General features: G+C 39.9%; 2 protein-coding genes across 6 annotated transcripts in view; one reads left to right on the forward strand and one right to left on the reverse strand.

The window, feature by feature from the left end:
* The first annotated feature begins 674 nt into the window (after positions 1-674).
* Positions 675-9,341, forward strand: CUNH18orf21 (chromosome unknown C18orf21 homolog). 2 transcript variants are annotated; one of them, XM_067569956.1, is made up of 5 exons: positions 675-841; positions 1,421-1,443; positions 2,260-2,459; positions 7,134-7,327; positions 7,897-9,341. In XM_067569956.1, the coding sequence occupies exons 1-5, from the start codon at positions 762-764 to the stop codon at positions 8,039-8,041; spliced, it is 642 nt and encodes a 213-aa protein (XP_067426057.1). In that variant the 5' UTR covers positions 675-761; the 3' UTR covers positions 8,042-9,341. The 2 variants fall into 2 exon arrangements, with proteins under 2 accessions (XP_067426057.1, XP_067426058.1); XM_067569957.1 differs by lacking the exon at positions 675-841 and adding an exon at positions 1,156-1,177.
* Positions 9,342-10,890: 1,549 nt separating this feature from the next.
* The window catches only part of RPRD1A (regulation of nuclear pre-mRNA domain containing 1A), a 65,148-nt gene continuing 57,600 nt past the window's right edge, over positions 10,891-18,438 (reverse strand). The window contains exons 7-9 of one of the 4 annotated variants that reach the window (XR_010924177.1): positions 16,601-16,799; positions 14,156-14,231; positions 10,891-13,043 (exon numbers count right to left, since the gene is read on the reverse strand). Coding sequence is in view for 2 of the 4 variants with exons in the window: in XM_067569978.1 (XP_067426079.1) it covers positions 16,650-16,799 (150 nt within the window). In the remaining 2 variants the exon portion in view is untranslated. Of the gene's footprint in view, positions 16,800-18,438 lie in introns of all 4 variants that reach the window. The other 3 variants (XR_010924175.1, XM_067569978.1, XM_067569977.1) reach the window with 3 other exon arrangements.

Genomic DNA, 18,438 nt, shown 5'->3' on the forward strand with positions numbered 1-18,438 from the left:
TTTTTTTCCCCTGACACAGTCAACTTTTTACTGATCTCACTAAAACACCACAGGCAGCAGAGCGATGTCACCAGTGTGCGCTCGCTCCTGCTATTCTGGACACAGGAATTCGCAATGACGCAATTGTTTTAGCTGCAGTGACTCCATCCGTCGGTTCTTTGGTCGGACAGACAGCAGGGAAGGGACACGGTCAGGGGCAGGGCAGGCCTATGACACAAGCCAAGCGGCGATTCCCACCGCCGCCAATCAACCCATGACCAGTTCTTTTATTTCCACCCCAGTCCCAGGGACGGTTCCATTTATGGGCGGGTTTCCGGACGTGTTTTTTGCACTGACTGGCCCTTCATGGCCGGGGTGGTCGGCAACCTGGGCACCCCGCCCGCGGGATCCGGGCTCGCTGGGGCCCGTCCCGACCCGGCTAGACAGGCCGACCCCGGCTGTGCAGCTGAGGCGGGGGGGGAGGGGCCGGACCCAGCTCCCAGGGGCGATGACTCGGCGGGAGGCGGAGCGGAGCCAGGCCAGGACCTAAGCGCGGCGGGGGGAGAGGCCAGGCCCAGCAGCGACCCCGCCCCCGTGACAGGCGGGGTCCGCGGGGCGGCCGGAACGTTTGTGCCGCGGCTGCTGTTTCCGCCAGGACCCGGCGGCCCCGCGCTGCGCTTTCCCACCGGAAGTGAAAAAGTCGGCGGCGCTGGGGGGGCCGGGAGCAGTTTCCGGAATTCCGGGTTGGGTCGCCGCCGGGTGCGCGCGCCTCTTGCTCGGGGATGTCGAGGCGCCAGCGGTTCCTGGAAGGGGCGGCTCGCGGGCTGATGGGCACGTGCCCGGGCCAGGCCCGATTCCTGGGGTAAGAGCCTCACGCGCGCGGCTCCCTTTTCCGCGGTGGGAGGGGGGAGAGCAAAACCTATGGAGTCTGTGACGCAGTGAGGATGGCCCCGCCCCTTCTCCGCGGGTGGTGGGGGGGGCTCTCTTCAGAATGGTGTTAACTCCCCCTCCCCCCCCCCTTCTGCAGCCTCCAGGTGGCCCCGCTTTCTTGACTCCTCCCCCTGCCTTGGGGCCCTGGTGGGCTGAGAGGATGCCTTGAAGCGCCCCTGCCCAGGCTGACCTCTGCCCCTCCTCCCCCAGCTCCCCATAGAGGCTGGGCACGTTCTCGCCACGTCACTTCCTGATAGAGGAGCTTGAGGTATTTTAAGGCCTGGCTAGACAAAGCTCTGGCTGGGAGGACTTAGTTGGGGTTGGTCTTGCTTTGAGCAGGGTGCGGGGGGTTGGACTAGATGACCTCCTGCGGCCCCTTCTAACCCTAATCTTCTGTGATTCAATGCATGGGGCAGCTCAATCTGGAACCAGCACCTCCTGCCCGCGCTGTAGTGACTGACGTGCACTGTAACTGGCTCAGTAACCCCTTTCTTTGTTCTTCCTCCCCCAGGTGGATGCTTCAGTCTAGAAAAGGCAAGTTTAAATAATTCATTGGTTTTGGCTCTTTAAATCCGAGCCAGACAGGTAAACCCAATTCACCACTTTTGAACTGCTCAGAACAACGGTTGGAGGTTGGATTAGATGACCTCCTGAGGTCCTTTCCAACCCTGATTGTCTCTGATATGTAACTTTTTGAACATGATGATTTCTTTTCTTCCACCCTAAAAATGGGTGTAACCATGGAGAATTCTTTATCAGGGAGAAATATTTTTCCTTTAGTGGAATCTGTGGCTACCACTTATGTCTGGTTTAATGTTATCCAGAGTGGGATGCAGTGAGGCAGATGTGGGAACATCTCTCCAGCTTGCATCCTTTCACACCAAACCTGAATTTGGCCTTTCAGGACCCTGTTTTGATTCTAACAATATTATATTTTTGTTACAAAATCTCAGTCTTTGGAGAAGTTTTGCAAGGGTAGACCACCTTTGAGTTTGGTAGTGTTTTATGTTGATACATGGAGCTCCTTTCACGAATGTGGTTCTCAAAATAAGATTTTCAAGAAAGGGAGACTATTTTTCTGGTATAATTACCTTTTAGATGACACCTTATTATATGTAACTATACCCACAATATTATATTAATATTTTGGCATTCAGCTTTCTGTTGAATCAAACTAATCATATTTAAGAGAACAGTTTGAACAAAGCACTTGTACCTGAATAAGATTTTTAAAATGCTAGAGAAAAGATTGCATGCCCTTATCCATGTTTTTTAATGTTTACCTATAAAACATACTTACAGAGAGAAGTTCATTTAGAGTTTTACTGTGTTACCTTTATTCATCTGTAGATAACAAAACAGACCGAGAAAGGATGTGCCCTTACTGTTTCCAGTTTCTGGTTCCTGATAACCACAGAGTACGTCTCAAACCCAAGATGAAAGTGACTCCACGGATACAGAAACTTCTTAATAGGGAGGCAAAAAACCATAAACTCAATTTGAAACAGACAAAGCTTTTGAAAAAGTACAAGGACTCAAGAAGTGTTCTGGTAAGATGATTATTCTGTGTTTATTCGTTCCCTGGAGCCTTTATTTCTCAAAGAGAGAGGGAACAAAAAAAGACCAGGAAGTTTTTCTCTTTAGAAATTGATCTTGCAATCCACAAGATTATTTCATCAGAACATAACTTTTTCTATCTATCTTTCCTGTTGGGATAACTTCTATTCAAATACCCAGAAAAGGATTTTTAAAACAAAAACCCTGACTTTAACAACAAGGAGATGAGAAAATGGCAGGTGGAAAAAAATCCCCAAACATCCAATTACATTGTGGCTCCCGTGCATTTTTGCCACAAGCTGCGTATTCTAAGATTTCATCTTAAAAAACCAAACCACCTGTCTTTTTTGTGTGTGTTAAGATACAGTACAATATTCCCAGTGTAAGCTACTGTACTGCTAGTCAGTTTGCACAGTTTTGCAAAAGTGTCGCCAGCCAAACTAGCACCAGGAAAGATTGATGCTTGTCTCTTCCCACCCTCTTCACTCAAGAGTGTTATGACCTGTATAGTCTACTTGGGGCCAGCTAAATCCTAACATCATTAGGTAGAGGCAATTTTTTTCCCCATTTTTTAAAAATGGAGGCAATCAAAGCTGAAACGCTTGTTAAAAGTTAAGGTTCCAGCAGTTACACTAATTTGGCTGTCTTGTACATAGGGCTTTTTGTTTTAAGTGTGTAGCTGAATGTTACTGTTCGTTTGTCATAAAATGTCTATGATCAAGCATACAGCATGTGTGGCATAATCCCAGTTAAGTTTGCTGTTGGAACATTAACTTTTATTGGCTGACTTCTTTAGCCATTTGCGGTATGTCTGCACAGTGTTTTGGAGCCCATGGGAGCAAGTCTCTCAGCCAGGGTAGATAAATTTGGAGTAGTGGGGCTCATGCTAGTGCTCTAAAAATAGCTGTAGCTTGGGCGCTGAAACCTAGGGAGCGTGGGGCATTTCATAGCCTGAATCACACTTCAAAGCACTATCTACACAGCTATTTTGAGAGTACTAATGTAAGCTGTGCTAGACCAAGTCTGCTAACCCAGGCTGGGATGCTTGCTTCTGTGGGTTCGAAAGTGCTGTGTAGACATACTCATGGAGGCCTGAAGATTTCAAGGACAAGCTATGCCTAGAAGAAACACTTGTCACCAGTCTCCCATTTAGCAGTCTGCTATAAAGCTGTGTACCTGAGTGAGAGTAAATTATTTCTGGAAGAGATCAAATGTTTGTGTACACACACAGTGCTTATTAACACTGGCCTGGGTTGCTTATATTTTGAGGGAGAGAATATCCATAATGACATTTAGTCGTACATGTCAGACAGAGACAATTTTTTGTTGGTTTGATTTGTTTTGTCAGCATTTTTCAATTTGAGTGTGAACTGCTTGAGCAGCCTGTAATGTCTCCGACAGGAAGTTCAAACAATTTCAGGGAAAATTGGGTTGGGTGGCCATTTTGCTTGAGACTTTTCCGACCAGTGTTTAATATTCAGTACTGAATGGCCAACAAGTGACTTCTTGTTTACTGAGTACAAAGTGGAAGTGATCCAGCAAGAAAGAAAATTAAACAAGTGACTTCCCCTATGTGCAGGATTAAAATATACATTTCTATCTACCCGCACAGTGCTTTATCACCTATAAAAGGCACTTTACCCAGTGCTGCAAACCAATGTGTGGTAGGGGAGGCCTCAGAATGCTTTCTGGGCTAGATTTTTGCTTTTTACATCAGTGTGTAAATCCAAACTAACTTTATTGAAATAATGAAAATAGTCATTAAGGGGAGTGGGAAGACACTTGTTAACACAAAATATAGTAAACAATGCTAAACATGTTTCACTTTACAGCATGATCTTTATTGTATTCCAGAATGATTAAACTAGAAAAGTGGTCAAGTTCTGAAGCTGTTGTGCACAGAATAACTATATATATACCTTTAATGTACTGCTGCAGGCATATACAAAACTATTAAAATAGATTATGCAGACAGATGTCTTAATAAACAAAGATGACACACTGGATCCAACACTGGCTTCTCAGAGCATGTCCGCTGGCAGATTGGACAGCTTTCTAAGAAATGAGGAAACTACTGATTATAATTTCCTGTGCCAGAATTTGCAACAATAGAAATCTGAAGCACCAACAACACAAGATTGGATTGAGGAAGTGTCATAGTCATTAACTAGTTTCACTTACGTGCCAAGGTGATAGATAGGCACTTCAGACAGACACAATACAAAACTAACAGAATGAAGCAAATTCTTTCCCCTCCAAATTTTAGATTCCCTCTGAAGGTTTTACAAACCACTCTGAACCTGGAAGTTTTGCTTTTATTATTCACTGGCGTGATATCATAAACATTTGGGCTAGATTTAAAGAGCTGTCATTTTAGACAGTTGATATTCAGTCTCTCTCTTCCTGTTCCAATAATGTGTGTGGATACAACATCTTGTGGTCTTGCCCAAACAAGCTCAAGTAATGATACCAAGGAGTAAGTGTAGTTGGCAAAGTGTATGTATTGCTATGTTTAAAAAATAAACAAACAAACAAATATTGATGTACAGTGTGACCTGCAGAGCTGTAACAGGTTCTTAAACAAAACTATACATTTGATTAGTAGCTGGACAGATTCTCAGGATGTAGCAGGCATCCATATAAATGTGAGTTTATAGTTTGTGGTCCATTGTAATCTCCATGCACTGTCCTTGAATTGGGATTTAAACATGATTACTACCTTCTGCTCTGTTTCAGATGTACTGACAATCTCTTTAAGACTTGTCCAAGTTAAGATCAAGATTGACTTACATACTTACCATGATTTGGTGTGCAATTTGCTACTTGGATTGTTTCTGGTATTACGTACTTAAAATACCATCAGGAGCTGACAGCTCCCAAAATTACCATTACAGAGCCATATAAGCTCCTACTGTAGAAAATGACACATTAGGAGCAAGGTTGACTGAGACTTAAACCAGCAAGCTGACAGGCTCTGTTTACAAGATCTAACTTGGCCATTAGCAATATTTTAGATCTTGTTTTAAGCATACATACTGCTTTAAAAAAAATTTTTACAAAGCATGACCTATTATATATTGCAGAGTTATCAACTCCCTAGAGCAATGTTTCTCAATTGGTGTTCCCCGGAACACTGTTAGGGTTCCGCGAGCAGCCGTTCTCCGCGCCACCGAGAGCAGCTGTTCTCTGTGCCACCGAAAAAGGGAAGATGTCCCGGATTTTTTGGCGGAGGGTATCGAGTGTAAGTGTAATTTAATTGAGAAACACTGACGTAGTTGTTTGTATATAATTTGCTTATTTTGACTTTTTTTTTTTTTGGCCCTATATGTAAAAATACTGTTAAGAGTTTGGGGGGTTCCGCAACTATTTATCGAGTTCAAAAGGGTTCCGTGGCCAAATTTAATTGAGAAACACTGCCCTAGAGTCATTATCTGTACATCTTTTTTCCAGATAGGTTTTATTAGTTAATGGAAGATCAGCTGTTAGAGATTTTTGCCTAAACGTCAGGTTGTAGATCTCTAGTGGTTGTCTTTGGAGAGCAGGCTGGTCACTTTATTTTGATTCTCTGTTTCCAACTGAATCCATTAAAAAGAACTAAAATAAATTAAAAGCTTTATTTATTTTTCTGTGAAAACAGTTGTTGTACTGGTAAGAGATGTTATGTGATGAGAACAATGACTCAGTCTCTAATAACATATGGTTTTGCCCACTCAGCTGCTTCTCCCTTTCACTGAACTTCAGTAGATGTCCTCTAGTCCCACTCTCTGGGTGGTTCTTCCCTCCATACCAATGGGTTACCTTATTTTCTTTTATCAGTAGTGTATCTTTTTATTTTTGAAGATTTTGGATTTTTAATATTTTTTCTGAAGACTCACCAAAAAAGTGTTTTATATTTAAATAGAGGTGCAAATTTAAAAATGAGTTTTAAAATACATTTTGTTCATTTTCTGGTTCTTGTATGTTTATGGTGAAACATGAATCCCACTGAGGGTACATTCAAGATATTGTAGTCAGAGCCACTTTTAATATTGTCTAGTCCAGTGTTTCTCAATTAAATTTGGCCACGGAACCCTTTTGAACTCGATAAATAATTGCAGAACCCCCCAACTTTTAACAGTATTTTTACATATGGGGCCAAAAAAAAGTTGAAATAAGCAAATTATAAAACAAATTTCAAACAACTGGGTCAGCATTTCTCACTTACATTTTCCTTACACTCAATACTCTCCGCCGAAAAATCCGAGACATCATCCCTTTTTCGGCGGCGCAGAGAGCAGCTGCTCGCGGAACCCTAACGGTGTTCCCGCAGAACCCCAGGGTTCCATGGAACACCAATTGAGAAACACTGGTCTAGTCTTTTTGTTGTGACAAGGTTGTTTTTCATATTTCACACCATGTGTTTGCAATTCAGAATTAAGTCCCCTGAAATTTCTAGACACACCCATGGAGATTTGATGGTTTATGTGGTTTAAAGGAAAAAGATATGTGGATTTGATGTTGCTTTTTATGTCTCTCTGCTTCACACAAGTATTTAAGCAGCTTGATTCACTTGTAATTTTGAAGAGAAGTTTGCATAAGAAAGACAGTGTTAGTCACTGATGCCTCTATAAACTTAAAATGGGGAAAGACTGACAGAAGAGCTAACATTTTGTTTCCTCTCTTCATAGCTTGTTACTTGCAAAACATGCAACAAAACAACAAGACATAATGGTAAAAGCAGAGATTTTCTAGCATCAGCAACAAGCCGTTCTGGTACTCCGAAGAGTAAATCAGACCCAAATACTCCGATATCTGCAAACAAAATGACACCCTTTAACCACAGTAGATCTGGATCTAAAGGCAGTCTATCATCAGCTTCCAGGTGTGTATTTCCCCTTTAGGTAAAGAGGCAACATAGTTCAGTGAATAGGGCACAGTACTAGAAGTCAGGAAAGGGAGTCAGCTTTCTCACTGACTCACTGTGAGACTTCAGATATGTTTAGTAATCTCTGATAGAATTAATATTTTATTTGTTATCAAGGTTCTGAAATAGAAGATTAGTTTTCTTTCCTTTTTATTTCAAATTGCAGAAGTCAAATGTGTCTAGTGAAAAGAATGACTATGGGTAAAATCTCTTCTGGGTGGTTTTTTTCTATATACGCACGCTCATGTTATCTTCAGCCTTAGTGTGAGATACCATTTATGGTTTTATTTTCTAAGCATGGCTGTAATTTTGTGCACAAACTTAGTATTTGCATACATCATTGGGTAGTTATGCTTCTCACAGCTCACTTTCACACGCAATGCATAATTTATGTTTGTAGTTCAGTAATTGTGCACTTGAATTATGTACACAAACATTTTCAAAATCAGACCATAAAATTATATTATAGAATCCTACAGCTTCACTTTTTAATAAGAGATGTATCTGATTTTTGTTTTGTTTTGCAGGTCTGGACAGTCAGCACCTAGTTCTTTCCCCAAGACTCCCAAAAACACAAAATTTCACTTTTCTCACCTAAAACGGTTGCTTAATCTTGAAGAAAAACAAGAGAGCCAGAAGAGGGACCTGAAAAACTTCTTGTCTTCACTTTGAAATACTGAATAATTACAATAGTCATGATAACGGTTACAATAGTAGTGGCTAAAATTGGGCCAGTAAATGAATTAAATTAGTGGATGCCTTATTTTTTTTTATAAACTTATACAAACAATTTTTGTTAATGCTGGTTTAATTTCCAGCTGTGCTACAGCCTTCAGCACGTAGGGGAGGATTGAATGCATCATTTGGAAACAGTTTCTGTACTTTTATGTGGATTGCCTACCAGAGAGTACTGTTGGAATAATAAGGTAATATGCCATGTCTTGGAAACCTGAACTTGTTTCAGTCTTTAATTGCTCAGGAATTAAAAGCCAAAATCTGTTCTTGGCCAGGTTGACTTGTACTGTGGCAATCAGTCTAACGATTTTTAAAATCTGCTTATCTCCAATTCTTTCCAGATCTGTGCTGTGAATGATGTGGGTTTGCTTGAGAGTTTTACTCAGGACTTTGTTTTGCAGTTGACAAAAAGGGCTTTCCAAAGGACATCTGTGTGGTCGTCTTAATGAACTGACAAAGTAATTCTGAAATATTCCTGCTTAATGTTATTCAGCAGAAGTAAGTCTTACTCTGCAATTTCTGAAGTTGATGGCTCCAGTTTTCCATTTGGAAAGAAAATTAATTATTGTTTTAATATACAAATACTTTTTGGTTTTAAAGCTATCTCTTTCTGGAAGTTGTTATATGAAATTGTTTAGTTCTTTTCCTGTCCACATTCTTATTTTGGCAGCAGTAAGTGACAAATAAAATGATTCCACTTTTCCCTTGAAGTGCATCTGGGTTTTTTTAAATCCAATTAAACTCCTTTCCAACAAATTCAAGTTGGTATATTTAAAAAGCAATTCAGGGAGGGCAGAGTCTGCAAATCTTAGATTTAATCTCATAAAGGCTGATAAATATGTAATATTCATATGAATATTCTGGAAATGGCTAATGTTGCTGAAATACTTTAGTAAAAGTGATTTTTGGAAAGTCATTTTTCCACTTATATTTTTAAGTAAAGTATATAAGGTCAATTTTTAACAATCTTTCTGGGTAAACTGTGCTGACACTGCATTGTGCTCTTTTTCCACTTTGTAGAGCTCTGTATTTATTTACATGAGGTCATTTTATGGCTTGCCCTTCAATACCTTTATTATTCCTTTAGTTTTGTTGGGAAGAAAAATGTATATTGTAAAGTAATATTTTTAAGGGGTTTGTGTTGTAGAAGTTTTATTGTAAAAATAAATAAATAAATAAATACATTTGTCATCAGTCCTGCATGGAACCATCCATCAGGAGCTGACAGGTCTCAGAATGCTCTAAATTGTCTTCTTTTACTACAGGACTTAAATACCTTTATCTTATTTCTTGCTTGAAAAGTATGTTAAAAAAAATTTGAAATTGCTGACTGGCCTTTATTTAGTTGTAAAGGGATGTTTGATATATACCTTAGCTCACTTAAAACTGTCTTCTCCAAACAAGTACACTGCACCAGAGAAGTAGTTTGCATCATGGAAACGTGCTTCAATATGGAAATAAAGGCTCCTATGACTGCACACCCTAGTTGTCACTTACCACCCTTAACTGGAACCTATATGGGATATTGTTAAACAATTACAACCCATTCTTGATGGGGACCACACCCTGAAAGAAATCTTTCCAGAACCCCCTCTGTTGGCCTTCAAACAACCCTCCCAACCTCTCCAAGTTCATTATTAGAAGCAAGCTCCCCCAGACCACGACACACAGGACAACATCGGATCTTTCCAGAACGACAGATGCAAAACCTGCAGACATCTCCACTGGTACAATGATCACTACCCTCCCACAACACACTTTTCAAGACCCATGGGTCTACATATGTTTATCACAACATATGGTGTACCTCATCCGGTGCACTAAATGCCCTAATAACTGCAGGTGAAATGAGACCATCACTATGCTCTTGACTAAACTCATATAGAAAAACAAAAAAAGACAAACACCCTCTATCAGCTGTGGGTGACCACTTTTCACAGAGTGATCACTCTATATCTGACCTCCCTCATTGGAAGCCTGCACAAAACCTTCAAAAGAAAGCCTGGGAGCTTAAATTCATAATTTTGCTAGACACTAAACATCATGGACTAAATATGCACACTGGATTTATGGCTTATTACAACAATCTGTAACTCTTACCTCCCTCCAGCTTTTTTCCTTCTCTTGCTTCCCCTGACTGGAGGGGTGTTATCTGGCCAGTTCACCTTCCATAGTCCCTTGAAATATGTGTTAACTACATGTGCTAAACAATTTGTTCCACCTTGTATTTAGGTGGAACACTGAATACATTTCCAGACCTAAAGAAGAGCTCAGTGTAAACTCCCCTATAGAAATTAATCCTGACTAGGACAATACTGCATATAACAAAATAAAATGGTAATAGCCATCACTTTGATACTGCGATCAGGCTTAAGCTTTCTTCCATTTTGAGATATTGCAGGTTTCAGCAATTATTCCCCAATTTAAGTATAGGAAATCTTTCTCAAACTCGTAAATCTTTCAAGTAATACATGTAATGATTGTCAGGGATTTTTCTTTTTATAATGGATCTCCTGTCACTTTGATGGATAACTTTTTTAGTTTTAAGCCACTTTTAGAGACTTTCACCCCAAAACTATGTTTTTCCTTTAGAATGCATTTCATCCTCCTTTAAAAGTGCTATTTCACTCTACAATATTTAAATACTGAGAAAGGGTAATGTAATCATTACAGTTGTTATAAACTAGCTGCTTAGCCAAAATAGTGGTGGGTTACTCAGAACAACATGGTTATATATAGACATTTCTGAGAACATAGGGTACATAAGGATTAAATGTTGATTTATGATGTTTTTGCAATGTTTTATTCTTTTAAATATGAAAACATTATACACTGAGGTGTTATTTAGAGGACATAAATTACACAGGAAATACACGTTCTGTGAGCAGTGCACAATAATGAAACATTTTTACATTTCAAACATCTTTTGTCAGCTTTCAACAAATTAGTAAATTTCTGTTGCAAACAAGTTACAAAGTGCTGTTATTGCATTTTTTTGCAAATTCTCACAAAAAAAGATCATGCTTAGTAGGATACTTTTTAATGTAGTAAAGATTAAATCAGAATTAGACTGCTAACTAGTAAGATGGAAAAACTGACATATCAATCAAGATAATTTAACACACTGAGACAGTCTCAAAGACAGAATGGTCATCCATTTTAACAAAGGTCATCAATATTCCTATTAAGATTTTAAATTGATTCTCTAATAATGAGTTACTAACAGCCCGATCCTAATTGGTTTATTCATACAAATAGGAGAATATTAGCATGAGAAAAGTGAGCAAGAATTAATCCCAAATGTTTTTATTAATAGAAAATCAGCCCATCACAAATCATGCCATTGCAGCCAATTCACTAATTTTTCAACAATAACCCTGTAACCTTCTATTACCATATGTACTACAAGTTGAAATTCCCCCCAAGGCTGAGAGCCAGCAAAGGGACTTTGCATGAGCTATCCCCACTTAAGTCCTCCAAGTGGTGCCTAGGTGTTATGATGGCCCGCTATGCAAGGGTAAGTTTTGGTGATCAGTAGAGGACACATTTGCAGCCATTGAAATTCATGGGATTTTGCCACTGACGTCTATTTTAAAGCATGTAGCTTGGATTGTGCTGGGTGGGAGGGGTAAGCATGAAAGGTTGACTTGTTTAATATATGAAAGGTTGAACAGTAGCTGAAATAGACAAGCTAAAGTTACCCAAATCAATAGATTAACTTTCTACAGCGGAGACAATTTCCATTTTTCAACACTTACAATTCTTTTGTAAGCAAGAATATTAAATGTTTGTAAAATCACAGAAACATGGAGAATAGGAATTTTTAGATAGATTTTTTTTTATAAAGTTTTACAAATATAGGGCTTGATCGTCAAAGCTGTTACTTCATGAAAGTAGTCCCACTGACATCAGCAAAATTACCTACAAGTAGGCATTACTCAGATGGTTAAGGATTGAAGAATTAGGTTCATGCTTTTTTACTAAAAACCTCTGGTAACTGTATAATAGAACTGAGTAAATAAATGTGTCTCACTAGAAGGATCTAATTTTTATAATTTTTTATTATTAGAAAATGCTTCAAAATGTAATATTCGTTGAACTTAAAAAAATTGTATTTAGTAGCCACCTTTCTTTAGGAGGGTGATTTGGACTACACCTCATCTTTCTACCTGTGAACAATCCTGTGCACAGAGAAGAGGCTGTGTTACTCAGCATTTCACTCTTAATATTGCGGATGAGAATTAAAAGATTTGTTTCATTTATAGTTTCCATTGCATGTTTCCACCTTCTCACACTTACTTCCAAGATGGCACAGATGCTTTATTTTGGTACCTGAGGATTTAAGGATACCTGCCAACCCCTATAGGGCAACTGTTGTGTCCTACTGTATTGTCTCCTCCAGTGAATCTGGGAATGGTATTACACATTAAAACTTCAAATTGGTTGATAATGTGATGTCATTCCCATAGAAATCACAGATAGTTGGGGCACCATTTACCCACTAGCATGAGATACTTTTAGTGATAAACAAGGAGCATTTTACCTCCCCTAAATTCTTTCTTTTCAAACTAATTTTGAGTAAACTATTAAAAACCAGACAAACAAACCACACCACAAAATTAAAAGTTCCTTGAAGTAAAAACATTAGCACTGAGATACAGCAAATTTTATCCAAAGAAAAGCATAGTTCTCAAACTTTCACTTTAAAATTAAATCAAAATTAACATTCATCTCAAGGAAAAGAATAATTTTTTAAAATAGATGTTTCCTAAATCTTTTTTTTTTTTTTTTTTTTACACAGCAGTAGGTCTACAACAATATTACTAAAATTTAAGAAGACAGTAAGAGTGAAGTCAGTGTCTACCGTTCTCTCTGCCCTTGAGGTGTCTGTCGAATGCTGATTTTCCTTGACTTTTACACATTGGTTTCTGCCCTTTTTCTGAATGAGGCAGGTAGAGAAGGAATGAATGTTTAAACTCTTTACAAAAAATATTTTAATAATCCAGGCCTTCATCTTACAATGAATTCTACACCAGTGGATCCTCTACACCAGGAGAGAGCACTAGTGACTTCACTGGTGGTGGCTGTCCATCTGCTTTGGAACAGGATTGAGACCACTGTTTTGTTCTATGCATTTATGATTCATGAGATATCTGATTTTTTTTCAAATTTGTAAGAAATTTTCATAGAAGATTAGGGTTGGAAGGAACTCCAGGAAGTCATCTAGTCCAACCCCCTGCTCAAAGCAGGACCAAACCCCAACTAAATCATCCCAGACAGGCTTTGTCAAGCTGGGCCTTAAATACCTCTAAGGATGGAGATCGCACCACGTCCCTAGGTAACCCATTCCAGTGCTTCACCACCCTCCAAGTGAAAAAGTTTTTCCTAATATCCAACCTAGACCTCCCCCACTGCAACTTGAGACCATTGCTCCTTGTTCTGTCATCTGCCACCACTGAGAACAGCCTAACTCCATCCTCTCTGGAACCCCACTTCAGATAGTTGAAGGGTGCTATCAAATCCCTCCTCACTCTTCTCTTCTACAGACTAAATCAGCCCAGTTTCCTCAGCCTCTCCTCATGAATCATATGCCCCAGCCCCCTAATAATTTTCACTGACCTCCACTGGACTCTCTCCAATTTGTCCACATCCTTTCTATAGTGGTGGACCCAAAACTGGACACAATACTCCAAATGTGGCCTCGCCAGTGCCAAATAGAGGGAAATAATCACTTTCCTCGATCTGCTGGCGATGCTCCTACTAATGTAGCCCAATATGCCATTAGCCTTCTTGGCAACAAAGGCACACTGTTGACTCACATCCAGCTTCTTGTCCACTGTAACCCCCAGGTCCTTTTCTGCACAATATTTTACAAAAAGAGAGTGCTTCTTTGCAGCAGTAATGTGTGTGTAAATGCACATTTATGCAGCTACACTTCTAAGGAACTAGAACACATTTAACCCATGACAGTCTTAATCTATGTCTAAATTTTCAAATATTCTGAAACTTGAATGTACTTTTGAAAAGATGACTATGTATTTTTTTACATACCTGACTCTGCTTAAGAAAACACAGTTAGTTTCCTTTGTGCTAATTATGGTCCATATCCTCCCCACTTTGGTTTTCACTGTGGAATGATAAAATGAGTAGATATCTCACTCAAATGGCCATAAATCTGTTGAAGGTTGGTGAACTCAGACCATCAAGCATCTTCCCACCACATAAGAGGTTTTTGGGTGAGGAATTGCCCACTGAAAACAATTCTACACAGCATCACCTCCTTGCAAACTGTAGGATAAAGTGCGCAGAAATGAACGTTGATCCTGTCAGATTTAATTCCTGCAGGTTCCTATTTCATGCATGCAAACCTGACAAGGATTTGGAGTATTTTGGGGCCAGGTGTGGGCTGAGAGGCCATAGCAGTAGCAGTCTAGCTGGTATCTTGTTAGGGAGAACAGAAAGAGTCCCAGGGAATATCTGGCCCACTTTGCAAATACCCCCTGTTCTGCTGTTACCTTCAGATGCACAGAGAAATCCAAGTGTGAAGGCTTAAACTCTCTGACACCCTGCTATGGGCTGCCAAACTCTATTCCAAAGTAATGATACTGTGCAGAAACCCTGTAGTTTTACTCCATAGAGTTTTCCATCTAACTACAGCCCATTTGTGGTACTTTTTGCAAAAGAGGAAAATCTGACTGTATGTGCTTGTGTCCAAATATGAATATTTTAAAAAATATATTCTGCTGACGGTTAAGAAGTATTCCAGGGCCTGGCCCTAGTGAAGTAAATGGCAAAAACCTCCACTGACTTCAGTTGGGCCAGGATTTCACTCCAGGACTATACTGAGTCATCTCAGTGTCTTTTATTTTATAAAACCACTGTTTTTTAATGTGTAATCTGGGGGAAGGGTACAGTATTAATTTGCTATAAACTTTATTTTTGTTTATACTGATGTAAAAAGTTTTAGTTTTCATAGCAATGCATGACGAGTAAAGGTGGATATTTGTTAATATTGCTATGAATGTTTACAATGCAATAGCTTCTCTATGCAAACCTTTGGCTACAACACTTAATAAAAGCCTCACAGGATAAAGCAAACTCAAACTCAAACACTTGGGGTCAGATGTTCAAAGGTACGTAGGGGCCTACGGAGCCTAATGGGATTTTCAAAAGCACCTAGGATCTTAACTCCTACTAATGGGGAGGTAAGGCACTTTTGAAAATCCTACTAGGAATCTAGCTGCATCCTGAGGCTCCTAAATACCCTTAAACATCTGCCTTTTAATGTCTTAAAAAGGGCAGGGGTAAACAACTTTATTTCCATAAGTTTAGTTACTCATATACAAATATCACATTTGTATGGTGATAGAGTTTGTTTTTAGACACACATTCATCAACATTTTTCCACAGTTTAATACACACAGTGGCCTAGATTTCCTGGGAGAAAATCCCCTCTTTGTAAGAAAAGGAGACCAAGATCTAGAAGATGTTTTCTGGGAGGCTTAGAGGCAGGGGCCCTGCGGCTCCCACTGACCTGTCTGAACAGGTTTCTCCATGGGAGAGGATGATTTGACCCACAGTTTCCACAGACAACAAAATTCTACTTGTAGTATAATCATGCTGTATGTGTAAAATGGTACTTGAGTACTTTCAAATTTTAATAATGGCCATTCAAAAATAGGTATGGTCTTGTATAACTACCGCATATTATAATTAAAGCTGTGGAATGACTTCACATTTCTGGGATCAGGTTTGTTAATGAAGATGGATGTGGCAAAAAGGGGTTATTGTACAAGAAGTGGTCCTTCAATTTAGAAACCAAGAGAAAAAAACATTTCTATTGTACTAACTAATTAAAATGCTTAGCTTTTATGCAACGTTTTTAATATTTACTTTTAAATGATATTAAAATAATGCACAATTTTGAGTCACTTAAGATGTGTTCAATTTAACATGATTTATATTTTCCACTTTCAAAGTTGGTTTATAACATTTACTTTAAACTAAACCAATTGTCTTATTTTGGGGATGGGTAAATTAACTTAATAAATAACCAGAAATATCACTCCCAACATAAAAATAAATTGCAGTAGTCTTGTTATAAACATAAAACTGTGATTTCAATAACGTTCCATTGCCTCACTAGCCACTGAATGTGGAAATTTAAATGTATCCTTTGATTATATAGTGAAACTACACTGAGTAGAGGGTACATAAGAAAAATAAAGTAGAAACTTATCAGTTACTTACAGGGCACCGGATCAAAATCTGTACAAAAGGTAAGAATATTTTAAGATAATTACTCATTCTTCAACGTAATAATATACAGATGCCACCTTTTATAAATGTACCTATATGTTCCCTTGTCAATAAAATAGTAAACAAACCAATATTTTAAACAATTCTTATAAATTATTTGGAGGTTGTTTTTTTTACCGCCACACTCCAACAATGTACAAAAATAATACTACAGGAATATCAATCAATCTGACCTACCCCTCACTCCACAGAAGAGCAGAGACTATGGAAAGAGGTATTCTTATAATCAATCATCACTGTAGATCTCTCCAGCAAACGGTAGGTGCACATGGCTTCCTGTGACATTGGGAAGTCGGGACAGATCAGGAAGGTTCTGGATGCGTGACCTGAGTTCTTTTCGCACCTGGGATACTCTGGCTAACTTGCGCTTGTATTCCTGTAATGCAAAAGTAGTTGACATTAGATTATTTTCCAGTCACTGTTGCTTTATGGTGGGATTTTCAAAATCCCATCCATAGTATTTAACTGACATTTTGGAAATATAGAATCCCTTAAACAAGTAAGGAAATTAAATGTTTTTATAGGTGAGGAGTTAGAGAATTGGATATTTTCCAAGTAGGTTGTATCACCTGCTAGAAAAAATGGTTACTAACTTTTCATAACTCTTGTTCTTTGAGATATGTTGCTCATGTCCATTCCATGTTAGGTGTGTGCGTGCTGCACACATGGTTGCTGGAGATTTTTCCCTTTGTGGCATCCATAGGGCCAACTGTAGTACCTTCTGGAGCTGCGAACATATGTCCCAGGATAAGGGGCACCGCCAGCTCCATGCCCTCTCAGTTCCTTCTTGGCAGTTACTCCAACAGTGGAATAAGGAAGTCCAGTCATGGAATGGACATGAGCAACACATCTCAAAGAACAACAGTTACGAAAGGTTAGTAACCATTTTTTCTTCTTCAAGTGCTTGCTCGTGTCCATTCCATGTTAAGTGACTCTCAAGCGGTAACTTTGGAGGTGAGCTCAGAGATCATGGATCTGCTGATTGCAACACTGGTCTCCCAAAACTGGCATCATCCTGAGCCTGTTGGGCAATAGCATAGTTAGACGTGAAGTTATGGACCCAAGACCATGTTGCGGCTCTTCAGATCTCCTGGATTGGTACCTGAGCAAGGAATGCTGCTGACGGAGCCTGGATTCTTGTGGAATGTGCGGTCATGGTGATCGGAGGCATGACATTTGCCTGTTTGTAGCAAGCCCTGATATAGGCCGTTATCCAGGACAAGATTCTTTGGGATAACATCAGGTTCCCTTACAACCTTTTGTTATTGTTACGAAGAGCTGCATGGACTTGTGGAAGGGCTTAGTCCTCTCAATATAAAAGGTGAGGGTTCTCCTAATATCTAATGTTTGGAGCCAGCGCTCTTTAGTGGACTTGTGAGGTTTTGGAAAGAAAACTGGTAGGAAGAAGTCCTGGTTGTTATGAAACTGCGACACCACCTTTGGCAGGAAAGCTGGATGGGACACAATTGGATCTCATCCTTGAAGAACATCATGTAGGGCGATTCCGACGTAAGGGACCTGATTTTGGAGAACCTTCTGGCTGATGTAATTGTGACCAGGAAGGTGATCTTCCAGGAAAGAAGCTGGAAGCTGTAGACGGCTGGTGCCCTGTTGGGAATAGGGGGGACTGGCAGAGAGAGAAGGTCTCTAGCTGCTTGAAAGGCCTCTGATGTCAGTGGAACCACCAGGATGCTGGTACCACCCCGAGTTGGTGAAGGTCCTGCACTCGATGCTCTTGGTGGAGTCAGTAGTGCCAACATGGGTCTTGTGGTAGTAGAGTGGCCCAGTGTGGGTCTCATTCCCTCTGCTCACTCGTCCTTTTTCTGTGCTAGCAAGCACCCTCTGTCAGTTCACTGCTTTGTGTTTCTCCCTCGGCACCGGCGATGATGAACAGCACCAGGAAGAGCTCAGTGCCAGTGGCACACTTTGCACTGATGCTGAGATGCTCAGTGTAGAATCGGAGCAGCTGGGCTCTGAGACAGGTCCGAGGGCAGCTTCCATGAGAATAGCCTTCA

Source organism: Emydura macquarii, unplaced genomic scaffold (genome assembly GCF_026122565.2).
Source record: "Emydura macquarii macquarii isolate MOO-44397 ecotype Brisbane River unplaced genomic scaffold, CSIRO-AGI_Emac_v2 contig_2975, whole genome shotgun sequence".
Classification (NCBI taxonomy): Eukaryota; Metazoa; Chordata; order Testudines; family Chelidae; genus Emydura; species Emydura macquarii.

Coding starts and splice junctions, on each gene's coding strand:
- CUNH18orf21 (XM_067569956.1), top strand. CDS start 762: ATGTCGAGGCGCCAGCGGTTCCTGGAAGGGGCGGCTCGCGGGCTGATG. Junction 842..1,420: donor GGCCAGGCCCGATTCCTGGG/GTAAGAGCCTCA, acceptor TTCCTCCCCCAG/GTGGATGCTTCAGTCTAGAA. Junction 1,444..2,259: donor GATGCTTCAGTCTAGAAAAG/GCAAGTTTAAAT, acceptor ATTCATCTGTAG/ATAACAAAACAGACCGAGAA.